The sequence below is a fragment of the Orbicella franksi genome, chromosome 7 (genome assembly GCF_964199315.1).
Source record: "Orbicella franksi chromosome 7, jaOrbFran1.1, whole genome shotgun sequence".
NCBI lineage: Eukaryota > Metazoa > Cnidaria > Anthozoa > Scleractinia > Merulinidae > Orbicella > Orbicella franksi.
In genome coordinates, this window is record NC_138151.1 from 28,767,390 (window position 1) to 28,784,982 (window position 17,593).

General features: G+C 39.0%; 2 protein-coding genes across 3 annotated transcripts in view; one reads left to right on the forward strand and one right to left on the reverse strand.

Annotated features, from left to right (window-relative positions):
* The window catches only part of LOC145491890 (protein sel-1 homolog 3-like), a 24,063-nt gene extending 14,428 nt beyond the window's left edge, over positions 1–9,635 (reverse strand). The window contains exons 1-13 of the mRNA XM_081471173.1: positions 8,608–9,635; positions 7,035–7,095; positions 6,330–6,395; positions 6,118–6,233; positions 5,251–5,434; positions 3,485–3,620; positions 3,001–3,040; positions 2,810–2,902; positions 1,806–1,999; positions 1,581–1,715; positions 1,232–1,349; positions 726–787; positions 178–297 (exon numbers count right to left, since the gene is read on the reverse strand). Of these exons, the coding sequence (XP_081327299.1) occupies positions 178–297; positions 726–787; positions 1,232–1,349; positions 1,581–1,715; positions 1,806–1,999; positions 2,810–2,902; positions 3,001–3,040; positions 3,485–3,620; positions 5,251–5,434; positions 6,118–6,233; positions 6,330–6,395; positions 7,035–7,095; positions 8,608–9,217 (1,935 nt within the window). The 5' untranslated portion in view covers positions 9,218–9,635. The remainder of the gene's footprint in view (positions 1–177; positions 298–725; positions 788–1,231; positions 1,350–1,580; positions 1,716–1,805; positions 2,000–2,809; positions 2,903–3,000; positions 3,041–3,484; positions 3,621–5,250; positions 5,435–6,117; positions 6,234–6,329; positions 6,396–7,034; positions 7,096–8,607) is intronic.
* Positions 9,636–9,854: 219 nt separating this feature from the next.
* Positions 9,855–17,001, forward strand: LOC145491760 (trace amine-associated receptor 9-like). 2 transcript variants are annotated; one of them, XM_081471009.1, is made up of 3 exons: positions 9,855–11,027; positions 13,402–13,932; positions 16,315–17,001. In XM_081471009.1, the coding sequence occupies exons 2-3, from the start codon at positions 13,529–13,531 to the stop codon at positions 16,997–16,999; spliced, it is 1,089 nt and encodes a 362-aa protein (XP_081327135.1). In that variant the 5' UTR covers positions 9,855–11,027; positions 13,402–13,528; the 3' UTR covers positions 17,000–17,001. The 2 variants fall into 2 exon arrangements, with proteins under 2 accessions (XP_081327135.1, XP_081327134.1); XM_081471008.1 differs by lacking the exon at positions 9,855–11,027 and having other exon boundaries at positions 11,641–13,932.
* The last annotated feature ends 592 nt before the right edge of the window (positions 17,002–17,593 follow it).

Sequence of the window (17,593 nt, forward strand, 5' to 3'; positions counted from 1 at the left end):
TGCACATCTGCGCGAATGAATGTATAAATAATGTAAAACTGTATTTGCAACAAGACAAACAAGGTCGGAAGATAAAATGGAAACAGCTCCACTAATTATTGAAATAATTGGCATAAATTAACAATTATATGCACGAGAGTCACATAATGAATTTGACTTAAAAACAACAGGACCCACTTGAGCGCCTGTCAAACCATGCAAGGCTTGATGGGTAAGCCACTGGAACATGTCAGACTCTTGTCCTTTGTGATTGGCGAGTTCGTCATAATCATCTAAACGCACTGCTTCTGAGTGGGTCTGGGAACAAAAGCACAGAGGCACTGAAGTATTAACATGACTTAATTGACCAGTTCTGTCTGACCATGACCTGGCTAACTATGCAAGACTGCACGTCAGCATAAGTACCATCATAATGAATTTCTAATTTTGAATTACAGAGTATATAAATACCTGATTGCTTTATATTAGCTGTGTGGTTGGCTTATACAAACAGATCTCCAACAGCCAAGTGAAACAGAAAGAGGCCTGGGTTCCAGTTTAGCCTGAAGGGCCACGCAGAGATTTCTAATTTATGTTTGTTTTGAATTTCAATACTGTGCACAGTGGTAGACCATGTAAGGTGCCACAATCAAAATTATCCAGTTTCCCACCAAGGCCATGCCAATCAATGGTTGGTCTCCATTGGGTGCACCAGTCATCAAGGTGTAAAAAACAACTTTACTCACATTAACTTCTTGATGCTCCTGCAGGAGCTTGTCTGTAGTTAAAGCAGCTGCCTTGTAATATCCTGAACAGAAAATCAATGAAGTCAAATTATGATCATTCCACGAGGATGCATTACTTGTGCTGAACAATTACGATATGTTACAATCTGCCACAGAATCTGCTGTCATGTCATTGGTCAGAAGTGATCACATGATATAATAACAAGACTTCTGAAATGAAAAGAAGCCAATTTAACATTTCTTTTGAAGAAAATGGCATCCATTGACCAAGACAGGAAGTCTGTTATAAACATTATGCATGATGAAAACCCAACAAATTATCTTGAATGAACTTTCCTGACTCATGGTAATAATAAATTTAAATTTACTCAGAACAAACGCAGACTTTTCCCTGACTCGCAAAATATCCTCGAAACACAGAAGAGAAGCATTGATCAATCTTGACACCTGCAGATTTAGCATAATCTCATGTAATTATGATAATGCATGAATTGATGATATCCCACCAATAGCTACATCACAGTCCTGATGCAATCCATCAGCCCCGATAAAATGCCTGTATGCCAGAGACATCTGACACAGAGCATTGTCATTAGCTGCACCAAGCAGCAAGTACTTCCAGCCCTGCAAGTAAGTTTGAAAGGCAATGTGAAAAAGGTCATCTATTACTTTAAGACATTTAATTTAATTATACTTTGAATTCTAAATTTTTATCTAACTACATCGTTGGAGACTCATGTTTAATGTAAGAGCTTGTATTGAGATTAGAAACTGAAATTCAAATCAAGCAATGTTTAAAAAAAACTTTATTCAGTGAATTATTGAGAGAATTGACTGCAGTAAAGTTAAAAATACCTGGGTCTTGTCTTGCGGGACACCTAAACCAATCATATTTATAACCCCTGTCATGTACTGTGACTTGATGTGTCCCATACAACTAGCCACTCTCAAAATGGCCAGTGCCTTTCTGGCCTCCTGTGGGCTGTCAACCTATAATTCAAAGTAAGCATTTAATTTCATGATCCTTGAGCAAAATATTATATGAATCAGGAATCAAAAAATTTAAATCAACATTTATACCAATTTTGCAAAAGCCAGCCGATACAAAAAGTCTGCCACAGATCTCAAATCATTGTGATGTTGGCTTATGGCTTGCTGCACAATGAGATCCACCTCACGGGTCTCCCCTGATAATGGAACTTGACATTGAGGGTTGAGACTGTCAGGGGCAGGTACAAGATCCATCAGTGATTCACGCTTGGTCACATAGTTTTCTAGAAAAGAAGGGAAAAGATATCGTCATCAAGGGGAGTGGGGTACTCCCTATAATGACCTATACGGGGAGGCTTTGCCCAAAAGCGGCACCTTTTTCAGGCCTCAGTTATATAAAAAGGTAGGGATTTCACAAGTTGAGGTATATAAAAGGGTAGGGAAATCTGTCATTTAGGTACAATGTGAAAGTGCATGAACTTGTGAACTTGTTTTTTGGTTACCATCTCCTATAGTAATGCTTGAAATCAATGTTCTCCCGTAGTATTGATTATTAACTTCATCCCAACGGTTTAGAAAAGGGATGCAGTGTTCTTAATTAATTAGGTCTGTGAAAGGTGTATCTTTTTGTAATAAAACGTATACAAAAGTGGTGCCTTTGCAGTCAAAATGATATACAAAAAGGTAAGGGGTTGGATCCCTGGGCCGAGCCTCCCCATACAAAACTTTGTAGAGTGTCCTTCCAGGAACCACCGTAGACTAACGTGTGCTTTCAGGTTTTATACCTGTTCACATCCCACATGAGATAATCCAACTGGCACATAACTCTAGTTCAGTATCAATAAACCAGGAGTGTTGTTACCCTCTTGGATGAAATACTAGTCACTCCAGCCCTCAGCAGTTTTAATAAGTTGCTGCACACCAACAGTTTGTCAGAGCCCTTTCAGATAAAATTTTATCAATGCATGGTGGGTGGAGAGAGGCAATCTGAGAGTGAAGCATCTTGCTCTTGAGTAAAACCTTACCCATTTCATTTAATTGGTCAGTCTAAGGTCATATAAAGTCAACATCCATTATTATTAGTACGGTTTTACCATTTTTCTCTGACTCTTTCTCAATTTCTTCCAGAGCAGCTTCATGCAAGTTAACAATCTTTTCACTGCATGTTGCTGAATGATCTGTCAGAGCTGTGAAAAGTAAAAGAAACAAATGAATCAAATCAAATAGTCATAAAATAATTTCCCTTTAAGACATAGTGATCCAAAATTTCATTTAATCCACTAACCCATGCTGAACATCAGGTGATCTTCGGGCAGAGAGAAAACCTAAAATAAAAAAAAGGTATATAATTTAAAGAGAACATATTGAATTAATATGGCCAACAGAACTTAAACATTTTGTTTTAATACATCTATTTCCATATTATTTTAATAAGTGATTTAAAACCGATTTACATGTCAAAAATTTTGTGGCATGGTTCTGATATAAATAGTATGTGTACCAAAAACATGGTTCAGCACAAATAAATTTGCTGGTGTAAACAACTTTTTCTTATCCATGCCGGACCAAAATTTAACCGAGCTCTGACACACTGAATAGGAAATCCGTGTCATTTACACAACAAAGTTTATCTATGCCGTGCCATTTTTTTCCATGTACCCTTTTTTTAAAACACTTACTTTACATGCCGTGCCATTTTTGGTATACACCATTTATATCAGAACCATGCCAAAAATTTTCTGTCATGTAAATCAGTCTTTATCTAGTACCTGGTTTGGAAACAAAAAGTGTCTCCTGTAGATACGGGTATGTCCAATAATCCCTTTAAAAGTCTTTGAGCCTTCTGTTCCTCCGAGCACCCAAAATCCATCAGTGTCCTTGTAACTAAATGTTCCATGCGGGAAACTACGCAAAGAGTAAAAATTGCCAGGTAAGAATAATGGCAGACCAACCTCCTGTTAGTGGACACTCTTGGTACTTAAAATATTGTACATAAGGAGAGGTGTCTGCCATGGGAGGTTTAAAATGTAGTGTTTGTATGAGGCTAGGTGTGAAGCGTCAGCAAGCAGGATGTGTCTGCCAACAAGAAGCGTCCATTAGCTGAGGTTGTCTGAACTAAATAATCACAATCTCCACTTTTCTGAGATAAGTCAATGACACAATTCATAACACAACTAAGGTTTTAATTAAACTGGTATGACGATAACAGAACAAGCGGGCTCTCAGACACGAGTAGAACAGCACGAGGGCAGAGGCCACGCATGCCTATAACTAGTGTACCGCTGTCTGGTACTGGTGCAATAACCGGGATAACTGAGCTGGTCAAGGTACAGTGTACATGTAGCAAGGTTCAACTGTCTGGAATTAAAAGATGGTCCATTTTCTTAATGATAATACTATTACCCACTTTAATGTATCTAAAACAAAATTCTTGATTGAGATTGGTTCTACTTGCAGACATTTGTCAAGTTCTTGGTGGGCAATTAGGTGGGTTTCCAATTGAAACACAGTAGACTCATGGTTAGTGTGCTGGCGGGGACATTGTGTTGTGTTCTTGGGCAAGACACTTTACTCTCACAGTGCCTCTCTCCACCCAACTGTATAAATGGGTACCGGCAAACTTAATGCTGGGAGTAACCCCACCATGGACTAGCACCCCATCCAGGGAGGAGTAGAAATACTCCTAGTTGCTTCATGCCATAAAAACTGGGATAAGCTCTGGCCTGATGGGCAATTTGGCTCATATGCAAACTTTACCTTTTACCCATTGATGGGGTGCATGGAAAACCATCATGATGACTCTGGATCTCATGTCAAATTCTCCTTGTAATTTGCTAAGAGAATCTTGCAGTATATCAGATGTCACTTACTAGACTCTTTTTCCATGCTCCTTTCAATCACAGACAACCAATTACAATGTTTTGTTACTGAATACCTGCATTTGGACACCTACACCATATGCACGTCAAATATATGCATTTTAATGACTTCTCCTTAAGTAATGTTTTCTATAGGTTGTCAGACTTGGGGAGGATACTTTGTAAAAGGCGAATTCTGCATGTGAGCCAAGCGGCTCATCAGGCCAGCGCTTGTCTCCGGTTTCGGTAGCATGAAATGACTAGGAGAAATGAAATGACTGTAGCATGAAATGAAATGTAGCATGAAATGACTAGGAGTATTTCTACTCCACCCTGGATGGGATGCTAGTCAATTGCAGGGTTACCCCCCATTTATACACCAGGGTGGAGAGAGCCACTGTGAGAGTAAAGTGTCTTGCCCAAGAACACAACACAAATGTCTCTGCCAGGGGAAAATACTTGAGACTTTTTAAATTAATCCTAAAATTTGTTATTGATAAGATTTAATATAATTGGACCTTGCATTATATAATTCACTACAGATAGTAATCATGGTTGTAATCCAAATATCCAAATAAGACTCAGGCAGCATGTCTGATTACTCTCTGAATTGTACTTCAGTTAGCTGAGTTAATGTTACTGAGTATCTTAGCTATCAATTATTGTCTATAACTTACTCTCCATGCACAGCATTCTCCTCTTTCTCAAAAACATGACCATTGAAATGTCGGATTGTGACATGAACGGTTGTGTCATCAACTGACATCACAATCTGTAACCACTTTTTAAGAGGCAAGCGACTGTTGATGATAAATGCATGACCCATGTCAGGTGTGTATTGTACCTGTATATGAAGGAGGCCTGTTGGAAAATAAGCATTTGATAGGTCAGTATTACTCTTTGTACACTTTGCGTGCCTATGACATTTGATAAAAATAATACAGCAGAATCCCCATATTTTGAACCTCCAGGGGAAATGAAGATTGCTTTTAAAGGTGGGTAGTTCGAGAAATCGGAATTCAATTTGACTGAGAGGTCGGAAACGACAAAAAAGTCGCAATTCCATTGTATGCATGTAAGGGATAGGTGCACCCAATCAAAGTTTTTTAAATAAGCTGGCACCCAATGCAATTTATTGGCTACCTCAAGTATTTGCCCTGGGTACTTTGAAGAAAATAATGCATGCCATTGCTACAGATGCACTAGACTGCACCTCAAGATAAACAGATTTTCAAACTTTTTTCAGGGCCTGCACCTTGTATACCATGCAGGAGGGAGTAACCCACTCTGGCACTCTCCTCCACAAGGCCACCACCATCTTGACAGAATAGTGCTCCTCCTACTTTACGAAATCCTTCAGCTACTTTATTTTAATTTGAAAAGTCCGACCCTATGCATGCAAAGGTCTACACTACATACTGGCTAACATGTATATCTTAAACAACAGTGTTATGCATGTCCAAAAGAGCCTTCATACTAGAGATTTGGTAAATAAACTTGAAACAAAACAGCTGTATCAGTACTAAATGATCTAGCTAGCTCACCACTTGATGTAATGCTCACTAACGGCGTCAGGAGCGCTGTACTCCTGTGATTAAAAATTCCACAAAGACCATCAAGACATGGTTCCATTATGAATATCCATGTTGAAATTGTAAACCTAAGAAGAAAATTAAAATATTATTTTACATCTAATCTTAAGAGGCAGTGTGACCAACGTTTAAGGCAGATGCACATCTATTATAAAGTCTTTTACCTTGGTTTTGTCCTGCTGTATGCCTCAGCTAACTCTTGTCTAGGCCATGCAAGTGGTGGTAGAACTCTAACAAAACAAACAAAGTATTATATGTTGTAATTTATTGAGAGATTGATGAACAATTATTTTTGTCAAAATCAATGCAGTTGTTCAAGGTAAGATTGGAATCAGTCATAAAAGAACAGTCTTCAATTATAGGCAAGATCAGTTACTTCTTGAAACTTGAAAGCAACGTTGTAAGATATTGGTTTTTAGACAAGTGTATGTTGGACTATGATAGTGACAAAGTTTCATAGCTAGTCTGGTACAGGGTAGGGGTTTTTGGTGCCTAGTCTACAATAGGGTTGCAAAATCAAGCTGGTCTTGGTCTAGTATAAGGTAAGGGTTTCAGTGTCTCAGCTGCACACCCCGACCCAATGATTTTCAGAGTATCCTCCTCCCCAGACTGATTCCATTTCCACCTAACAGTTGGATAAAAACCAATCCTATTGAGAAGACTATATTTTCAGTATAGAAAATTCTGGACTTAAGAGTTGTCTCAGAAGGTGAAGGTTAATTGCACCTATTGAGAACCTAAAGATTCTTGGGCTAAATGGGGAGAAATACCATACCAAAATACCAAACAGTACCATATTTGGTACACACTAAAGTACAGTTAATGAGATATATATTAAAGCAATTTTCAAAAAGGGACCATTATAGTACCTTTTCAGACCAGTCTCCTTTCCAGTTAAAGCCACAGGAAATGTCAGTAAGTCAACAATGTCTGTTAAGCAAGCAAAAACACTCAAACTGTTGAGCTTTGAAAATTTTATCTTATCCTGGCATTAGGTTGGGAACCGCGGTGGCCTCATGGTTAATGCGCTTATCTCTGGATCAAGCGGTCCAGTTTCGAGCCCTGGCCGAGGACATCGCATCGTGTTCTTGGGCAAGACACCTTACTCTCACAGTGTGTCTCTCTACCCAGGTGTATAAATGAGTATTGGTGAACTTAATGATGAGGATAACCCTGGGATGGACTAGCATCCCATCCAGGGAGGAGTAGAAATACTCCTAGTCGCTTCATGCTACAGAAACCAGAATAAGCTCCAGCCTGGTGGGCCACTTTGCCCATATGCAGACTTTACCTTTTACCTTCACCTTGCTTAAGGTAAATTTCATACAAGCAACATGTATTAATTAGGAAGCCACTACTACCCAGTAAGGGACTAACAGATATAACAGTGATGGGAGGTGGGAAAGACATTTGGAGGTTTTAAATTTATTAGTCTGTGATCTAGGGCCTTTTTTCTGGTAAGTAATGTTGTCAGTGGTAATGTTTTTGGTGGTGAAAGATTTTGCAAGGACTGGTGTTGACAAAAAGTGTCCCTGAGAGTACTTTTTTCATTCCAAATAATATATGTTTAGTGTTTATTTTTTAGTGTTACAGTACATTGTGGGCCACTGGAATTTCTTGGGCTCTCCTTTTTGTCCAATAGGAATTTTTCTTTTGGGGGGGTCTAACATGTTTCTCCTTACTTGCAACTCTCTGTCACTATTATACACCTGAGTACTCAAGCTTTCCCCCCCCAAAAAGAAAAAATAAGCAGCATAAGAAACACACTATGTCAAAATAATTTTCATTTACATGCTTTAAGACCTAAAATCTGCTTGATGTTCAGGTTGAACATCTATGCCTGTTCCCCTTCTAAATATTCAGTAGATGTACATGTTTAGCAAAGTTTCCACGATTGCAAACAAACAAAATGGTTTGCAGCCTGTTCCAATTTGGCCAAATAAATGTAGTTTGCCAAAACAATCATGTGCAATCACTTGTGGTCCCTTACCATCATCTGTGATCATCTTTAGGCGATAACCGAGAATAGTTACAGTGGAACCCCGTTAACACGGACACCAAAGGGACATGATAAAGTGTCCGCATTATCCGGGTGTCCGTATTAAGCAGGCTAATTTAAGAGAAAATATATGAGCTTTTTAGTTGTCGGGACAAAGAAAACTGTCCATTAGAAGCAGGTGTCCGTAGAGCGGGGTTTCACTGCACCATGTTCTACTGCCTGCAATCACCTGTAATCGGCTGCCATCATATTATAAACAGTCTTAAAGCTGGAAACTGGTAAATACACACATACGCAGCAATATTACAATTTCGTGAATTTTAAGCAAGAATTCTGTGGTATGACTAACGTTTTCATATCACTTCTCCTGTTTAATTGAGTTGAACAATCTATTTGTTAAATTTTAACTCAAAATCTGTCAAGTGGCTTAATTTCTCACTTACCCTTAAGATGCTGGCATTTTTCGATTTTCTTTGGATCGTATTTTATCAACTGTTCCAAAGGCCATGGAAAACTGAAGCCAGGTTTAAGAGGTCTACTCCACGGAGGAACTAATGGCAAACGTAAAAAATCCCCAGCTAAAACAGGCTTCGATTCCAATCCACCAGGAAGCAGATCGACTAATGTTACGGTCACATGTATTTGCTCGATGTAAAGATCAGGAAATATCCCAAGAGCTTTGTTTTCTAAATACGCCATTGAATCACGAAGGCCAACTTTAACACGCAACGTCTGTGTAACTTCAGATCGCTGAGCAACAATAACAACGTATCTAAACTCGTGACCCTGTTTATTCTCTATTCCGATTGATGTGAGTTCGATTGATAAGAGTCTTGCCTCTCTAGTCCTGTAAGACAGAACAATGTCAAACTCCGCTTCTGCAAAAGTTGGGGCTTCGATGATCTCGACAAAATCGTCGTAAACTTTGACGCGTTGATGAAAATCCACTGGGATATCAAGAACAACTCGAGGCCCTGGTCTTTTAGCCTTACAAAGAATAATGAGCTGAAATAAACAGGGAATAAACAAGAGAAGGTCGTTCGCTGCCGCCATTTCGCAGTCAAAGTTTTCCACAACATCTGCAGCACTAGTTAAGCCGGTTACTGGCCCGATGCTTGGATACCAGACTTCAATGTAAAGAATTTGGAATAAGTTTTCTCTGGTTGATTGTTTCACGCCATCCCTGCAACTTCAATCGCTACGAAGTAGGTCGCTGCAGAAGTTGAACGTTCATGATTTGCTTGCAATAATCGGATCAGCTAAAAAGAAATTTCGACTTTTGAAATGGCATGCAGTTACAGCCAGGCGTTACTCGGAAGTACAGTCTTGGCCCTGAAGGAATGGGTTCCAGCACAAAAATGCGTTCCCGAGCTGATAGTTTGGTCTACAAATAGGTTTAACTTTTCAGAAGTATCCAATAAATTCTTAGCAAATTAAGCCTCCCTGTAAGTCCCAGGAATTGTTTCTTTTGGCCATCACGGTATGTCACACAATCTTTCAAAAAAACTTAAGAGTGGTTTTCAGGTTCTCCGTGACTGTAATTTTAGGCGCCATTTGTCCGCCGACGTTCCCCAATCGGGGAACTTCGGAGTGATCCGAGTGACTTTGAGAGCAGGCGCGCGGACTCATTTTCACGATTGTAGCTTCTAAAAGCGCCCAGCCCTACTCTTAGTTCCTTCTTGATTCCTTAGATACGAACAAACTCATTGAATTTCTTTTATTTTCAACTTACTAGTGAAACATCTGGTGAAAAAAGAGGGAGGGGGAACTTCTAGATGTAAAGCCATTTTTCCAAAACACAATTTTAAGAATTGTATGAAAGGTGTACTCTCGTGTAAAAAAATATTTTCTTGATTTTCAGGAAATGTAGAGAAAGAACTGATAACACTGATTTTGCTCTCTTCAAAATTAAAAAAATCTTCTCTTTCAATTACTACGTTTCCAATCTGATAAAAAGAAAGTCTTATATCAGTCAAGAACTGCGGAAAACCTGCCCGCACGTATGAAATTAAATGCCGGATTTTTGCAACGCTTAAAGCCTTTTAATAACTTTAAAACTCTTGTTAGCGGAAACGTTAAAGAGGTTTGTGAAAGCTTTGATTACAAGCGGTTTTTTAGACGGCTGGAAAAGCAGTAATTGTTCACTGTCGGCCTCGACTGGTCGGCAACATGAAATCAGTTTCTTCCACAAATTAAATATCATGATTAAAACATGATGTTAAGGGTCGGTGTTAATTTGGAGTTTGATTGTAAAAGAAAACTTTTTAAAATTCAAAAATCTCCGATAACACTTTGAGAGTGTGCCATATGTTGATAATCTTAAATTTCCCCCAGATCCTTAACTGAAACTGAAATGTCCCATTTCAGAGTGGTAACAACTTAACGTTACAATTTGCTTTATCTATTTCATCAAAAGATGTTGCAAAAAACAACGTTTTTGCACCGTTAAAGAGTGACCGGGAGGCTTTAAATTTAAACGGACAGTTCAACGTTGCTTCTGTCTCCTATGTGCGATTAATCATCCTTTTGTACTGCGAAGCGTAAAAACATTTTAAACCTCAAAGCGTGAGTGAAGTGTTCAATGTTTATTTACAGTTGCTGTTGGCAATGCGCCACAAAGCGACTCAAAACTCTAAAAGTAATAAGTGGAAGAAGCCCGGTAATTACTTTTCAGTCCATTCTCGCATATCGCCTAGGGGACGAATTGCTAATAGGTAGTAATGGAACAGGTGCAATATTTGAGACAAACATCTCCTTGTTACATTGCAGATACAAGGGCTAGAGTACAACACCAACAACTGGCAGTTCATTGCAGCTAACAGCTCGAACGCGCAACGCTATACAGTTATACACTTATTAACAGGTACGTAATCCTACCTTAATGCTGTTGATTTAAATTAACGTGTACCAAATTGTTACCCTTATATTTAAAACTGAATACTAAAAGAAGAGGACATTCTATTCTTTGCAGTTTGCACCTCAGGGATTAATTTGAAAATATTGTATCCAGCCGACCTGTCAGAAACGTTGAACAAACCAAGCTGAATTGTCACGGTTTAAGTTTCGGGTTGACGCTGTACACGATATTCAAAATATACTCTAGTTAGTTTTGACACAGGTCAACACAGTCGACAACAGTGAGTCCGAATTTTTCATGACAAGAAAGAGTCTTGAAAGGGTACAGGTATCAAGTCTTACAAAACCATCTAAAAACTGACCTATACTGTTGGTAAAAACGAGGTATCTTTCCATCTTTAAAGTCTTAAAATCAATACGCAGGATAGAAACTTTAGCGAACAAAACTTTGCACGTATTTAGCCGCAAATAGAAACTGCTGTTTTCTCTTTTTCTATTGAACGGAAATTAAACATATTTTTTTTTATTTCAGTATCACATCAGGAAATTGCTTGTAGCTGTCATAATTTTGGGATTTCGATTAAAATAGCGCGCATTGTTTAATCTGAAAAGGATTCTTAGGATAATTCTCAATAAAAATTTCGCTCGCAAAAATACATCAAGAGTACTGCCTCTAGCTTCGAAAGCTGGGCGGTACAACATTTTTAAATCGTTCTAATGATCAAGCTTTGCACTGTACTCAATGTTCGGCGAGCTTAGAAACGCCGCTGTATTGTAGTGAAAATACTGAGGCGGCTGCATTCAAATCCGTGTGTTTTAAAATATCGATTTCATCTTCTGTTGTCATTCTAATTTCACCATTGTTTCATTGACAACAATTTAAGCTCACTTTTTCCAGTGGATTGTTTATTTGATTTATTCCATTTGCTACATTGTTTAATTAACATTCATAGGAAAATTTTCGGGCTTTTTTTACGGGGACATAACTTCGCACCTGAGTGAGTGAGAACTTTATTAAAGAGTCAAAAACCTTATAGCCTGGAAATAATACACCATACTAATTAGGGGACACTGCTAAAAAAACTATAAAAAAACTATACTAATACTAATATTAATACAATCTTGATCAAAGAAGGAAATTTTACTAACAAGCTACAAGAGTATGGCTCTACGAAATCTGGCAATATCTTAGCATGGAAGACAACACGAACTTGTTATATTTCAAAACGCATCTAGCCGTGTTTCGGTTTACACGCCGCATCAAAAACATTCACGAAAACAGATGAATTAAGAGTATTTTAATCACGGCAAAAACGTTCTATTTCGGAGGAAAGTTAACTTCCACGTCAAACCAAGGATTTACGATTCGTTAAGCGACATTAAGCTGTAGGTTAACCTTACAAAAGTAAATTAAAATTTAGCCTTCAGTCCTTGTATACAGTGCTCTAATATCTATTTGTCTGCAGCTCGTCATATCATATGAAAACTTCTGTCAAAAAAGGTAATATCTTGGTTTCAAAATATCAAGAGAACATTAATCAGGGGGAATGTAAGGTAATAAAAAAGTAATATCAAGAGAAACTTAAACCAAATGCGGAGAAATAATGAACTCATATATCGTCGGCGCCTCTCACTGGACTCTCATGGTTGTGTTAAAACTGTCACAGGTTTCCCCCTTCTTAACCCTTTGCCCTCTCCTAAATTTTAAGTCTTTAATCAGTAGATATTTTTATTATTTTCACCCGAATTTTCTCAGGCTTTCTGTAACTATAGCTCGGCTGGTAAAAACATATCTTCCAGATGGTATGAGCTCGCATTCATTGGGAGATGGCAGGTGGATGAGTTGTCCTGATGTAGACAAGCCGGAAAGCGAACATGACTTTTGTAAATCATTTGAACGAACTCTGCTGGAGGTAAACTCCAGCTAAATAAGAATTCGATTAATGAGAAAATGGTTGAGTCGTGAATTCAACTACTCATCAATTTAACTGACTCTTGCGTTGCTTTTTGTTTCTCTCTCAGCCGAATTGTTTTCATCTTTCGTATGCCTTTGAAAACGAATCATTCGAGATTCGACAGATTTTTTTCCACGGGCTATTCTTTTACATTATATATTCTCGAGTGGCAGCTGTCCTCTTAAAAGGAAATTATATCCTGGTTGTTTAAACGAAACCCACCTTTTTTCTGTACAAACAGTTGACGATTACTGTCTCCCCTGTTTTCTGCCACTCAAGGAGAACTGAGCATGTTTCCTTGCTCAAGCGCACTTAGCAAACAATTTCTTTCCCATTTTTTGTAATTTATTTACCCAGGAGCGAAGTAAAATGTCCTATTTTTATGCTAATTACATGCAAACATTAACACAATATTTTTCTTTTCAGAAAACTGCAAACATAGTCGCCGGGTCTAGATAATTGATCCATTCTGTATTGATTGGGTCGAGCCAGTGGGTCACGGACTGCTGTGGAAAACAACGGTCGAGTGAAACAGAGCCAGGAAGTTTACAAAATGATCAACACTACACAGGACACCCAGCTGAATGCAACTGAATCCACCTCAAAAACAACTCCATTGAGAAGTGATGTTGAGGTGTACATACAAGTAATTTTGCTAGTATTTATCGGCATTGGTAGCGTTTTGGGTAACACCTTCGTGGTTGCCATCGTGGTCTTCAACCACAAACTTCACAAACCGACTTACTACTTCATCGGAAGCCTCGCATCTGCGGATTTTCTTGTAGGAGCCATCTATATTCCATTTTACATCGCGTCCTCGCTCGCTCAGGAGTGGTACATGTCAACTGCGTGGTGCGGGTGGCACGCGGCGTTTGTTTCACTGAGTCTGAACGCCTCTCTCATGACACTCTGTTTGGTGAGTGTAGATCGGTTTCTCGCGATAACCGATCCTTTAAGGTAAGACTGAAACAAATACTCTTCCAACTAACTGCAAATCCAACAAGTTTATGTAAAAAGAAAAAAATAGCAACGCTAAAAAAGAAGCCATTAACTTAGCAAGTGTTGTGTTTGTTTCTAAATCTTTCGGATCATCTTGTGTGCGTAAGCCAACCACAAAATGGAGTTGTACTTTTGCCCGATAGGCCAGGCATTTTTATCGTTTACTTTGCACTAAATCATGTTTGATCAGACTTCACTGATAATCACGTTCTTAATGACAAAAATAATTCCCTCAGGCAATTTTGACAATTTTCACGTTCAAATAAAAATCAAGACACCATTAAATGAAAAACTGAGGAAGGAAGATTTTATTTTTTCGTAGTTGGCGTCTAATGTATTTGCGGAGCTGTACACAACAGATTACAGTTTTTAGCGCACACAAAGAAAACGCTTTCACGATTGCAAACATGCACAGTAAAATTATCATACCGTGGGCAATGAGAAAGTGCATTACTGAAAAAGCAATTTAGAACGTTAACAACTTCAATGACAATTTAGACATAAAGGGGAAATTTGTGAAGAGGGTGCCTGAAGTAATATCCTTTCCCATTAAGGAAAACAAAGGTTATTGTTTGTTTGATTATCCGTTTTCAATGATATGGGGATATTTCTGAATTATAATTCAGCGAAAGGAAATAACCAAAATTATGAAATCGCTAAAACGGAGAACAGTAAACTTTTGCTTGAAACTGATCTAAAGAAATTAACGGTGAGCGAAAACCTCGGAAACTGTACCTGAAAACAAGAAAAATGTATATTTTTAGTACACTGCACCGCAATATTTATATTCGTAACATTGGTCATAATTTTGAAAAAAAAATCGAGAGCATGTACAGAATTTTTGGAGACGACTTTCATCGGTGTATTGTATACGGTTAAAAATCATTCAGTAGAGTAGTCAGTAGTAAGCAGAGACGGACCCTTAGCGTTCGTCTACGAAAATAAATTGACCGAGCAAATTTCCTGCCAGGCCCAATTTGATGCCCGTTAACGTGAAAAGGAGAATTAAAGGATCCTGGAGAGAAATAAAACTGAAAAAATTGATAATAAAGGGGAGATTCAAGCTTAACAATTAGTCACTGAACTGAGTGCCCGTCCGGATGTCCCATTTTAACCCGACCAGTAATCATAGTGGAAGTCACGTTTACAATGTTTTCCTCTTGAAAATTGTTTGCACATCAATGTGAATGTAAATACATAAACATCTGCGGACATAATGCTAGTCAATCAATGGAAGTGAAAATTAACTGCTTAGCTCGTTTTGAATCCTGAAATGAATTGAAAATGGGCACTGAAAATAAATCAAGCAACCGCTATATTTTTTTGAGGGGCGGTCAAAGTATTTCTAACTAAACTCATGGCAATTGTGTTCGAAGTTGGCGATTGTTACGTGAGTGTTTCCGACAGTGCCTCAAATATCCGGTGTGACAATTTCTTCCCGTTTTCGGAAGGAAATCTTCTCTTACCTTTCACTCAAAAAGTAACCGGAAACCGTTGTCTGTAGAGATAATCAGAAGACATCCTAGTACGCGAGAGTGATAATTAAAAATGGGCAACATCTCATTCCCAAACCGAGTATCACCGTACTGCAAACTACATTTTATTTCAAGGTGATAGAATGAATTATTGATCAATAAACAATACATTAAAAAAAAAAAAATTAAGAGCTCAGTGGAAGAAATTGTACTACACAAGAAATAATTAGTGTTTGCCGACGAGAGCTTCATGGGTTCCTAGTGTTCGAAATTAACGCTCGGCCAAGCGTTTGCGGAAGCATCGGGCAAATCAACGGTCACCGCACCTGTTTGGTGAGTACGAGGTCATTATGCAAATTACACTGTTGCTACTTCCTATTTTGGAAGGAAATTCTTCTTTATTTTCTGAAACGACCTTCGTGCGAAATTCGACAGGAAGATTCAATTAAGTGTTAAGTTTCTCCGAACTCGTTCATGTAAACTTAATTTTTGACTATTGCAGCATTTGCAGTTTTTTAGGGGACCCTTGTAATGCTTTTCTTTTCTGAATTTCATGTAAGAAACTAAACTTTGCTTAGCACAAACACTTTAAGGTGGCTGTGTGCGGTTTCCAGCCTTTTTTAGAACTTAATTCTTCTTAGCTGAATCATTGCTACCAGTCTTTTTCGTCTGATTCCGTAATGATGGTATCAAACATATGCGCAATCATTGGTAAACAGATTACGTTCAGCGACAGCAACAGCAAAACCCGTTCACACTTAATTTTAATTAGCTTAAATCACGTATAGCTCAAACCGAGTCCGGCGACCCCATATGTTAAAATACACTTTTGTCCAATCAGCTTCCACCTTCTTCTGCTTACTAGGTACCAGACTACGCTGACCACTTTCCGTTCAGCTTTGGCACTACTGGTGGGCTGGGTCCATTCCATTTTCTGGGCTTTTGCACCGCAGGTAGGCTGGGGCGAGGTCATGTATGATCCCAAGACCTCCACTTGCCGTCCAAACTGGGGCGCGAAGGGACTGGCGAATAGAGTGTACGTTCTCGGTTTGGCGTTCTTTCCATTTGCTGTTCCGGTGTTGTGCATGGCCTACTGTTACTGTAGGATATTCTTCGTAGCCAGATACCATGTGAAGAGCATCAAAAAGAATTCGGTGAACACATCTGGCTCCAGCGAACAAGGCCAAAGAGCAATAGAAACAAAGGCCATGAAAACACTGCTTATCGTGCTGGGAGCGTTCGTGATCTCATGGCTTCCTTACACTGTTTGCTCTGTTGCTAAGATGGCCACTAAAGGGTCCTGGAAACTCTCTAGCAGTGCTTTAAACGCGGTGCTCACCATCACTACTTTGAACGGCTGCGTGAATCCCGTGATCTACGCTATACGAGATCAGCGGTTTCGCAACGGAATGAAACGGGTGTTGTGTCCGCTGGCGTCAAAAGACTCTCAAGAGTTCAGCAGCTACCTTTCTACAAGGGTAGAAATGAACAAAGAATCTGCAGTGCAGAATGTGGAATTAGGAAACATCAATATTTCCCAGGAAACTTGAGGTGATAAGCTTTAAAGTGATCGATGGCACTCGGACGCTAAATAAAACCAATTTCTAGCCAACAAAAACGGTATACCGTCTTTGCAGACCCAAAGTTCAAAGTCGGACTGTATAACGCACGCATGTCAGTAAAATTCACTTTTCGGCGTATTGCGCAAGAGTAAAACATTCTTTGTCGGCTGTTGGTTGGAGGTGATATAGTGATCCGTCAACGAATCAAATGAAAAGGGAAGTAAATCCAGTGATAACTATACATAATGCTATCTCGAAGATATTGGAATCCATTTATGCGACCAAGGCATCATAAACGTTCATGAAGCAGGATGACTGTTCTCTCTTCTTCAGAGGGCGAATCCGCTAAGAAAAGTCACTGCAGGCGCAAGACAACGCTTGTTTTTGTGCCTCGCCTGGTAGCCTGCGAGCGAGGCTCCCGGCAAGGGCGGCAAAAAAATCAGCAAGCGAAGCGAGCCAACGAGTGTGAAAAGAAATTCGCCTGCACTCAGATCCTACAGCGGACTTCTCCATCGAGCCTTTCAAGAAGAGAAAGATGACCGAATAGGCCATTTTGCTAATGAAAATATTTCCTAGTTCCAT

Coding starts and splice junctions, on each gene's coding strand:
- LOC145491760 (XM_081471009.1), top strand. CDS start 13,529: ATGATCAACACTACACAGGACACCCAGCTGAATGCAACTGAATCCACC. Junction 13,933..16,314: donor GCGATAACCGATCCTTTAAG/GTAAGACTGAAA, acceptor TCTGCTTACTAG/GTACCAGACTACGCTGACCA.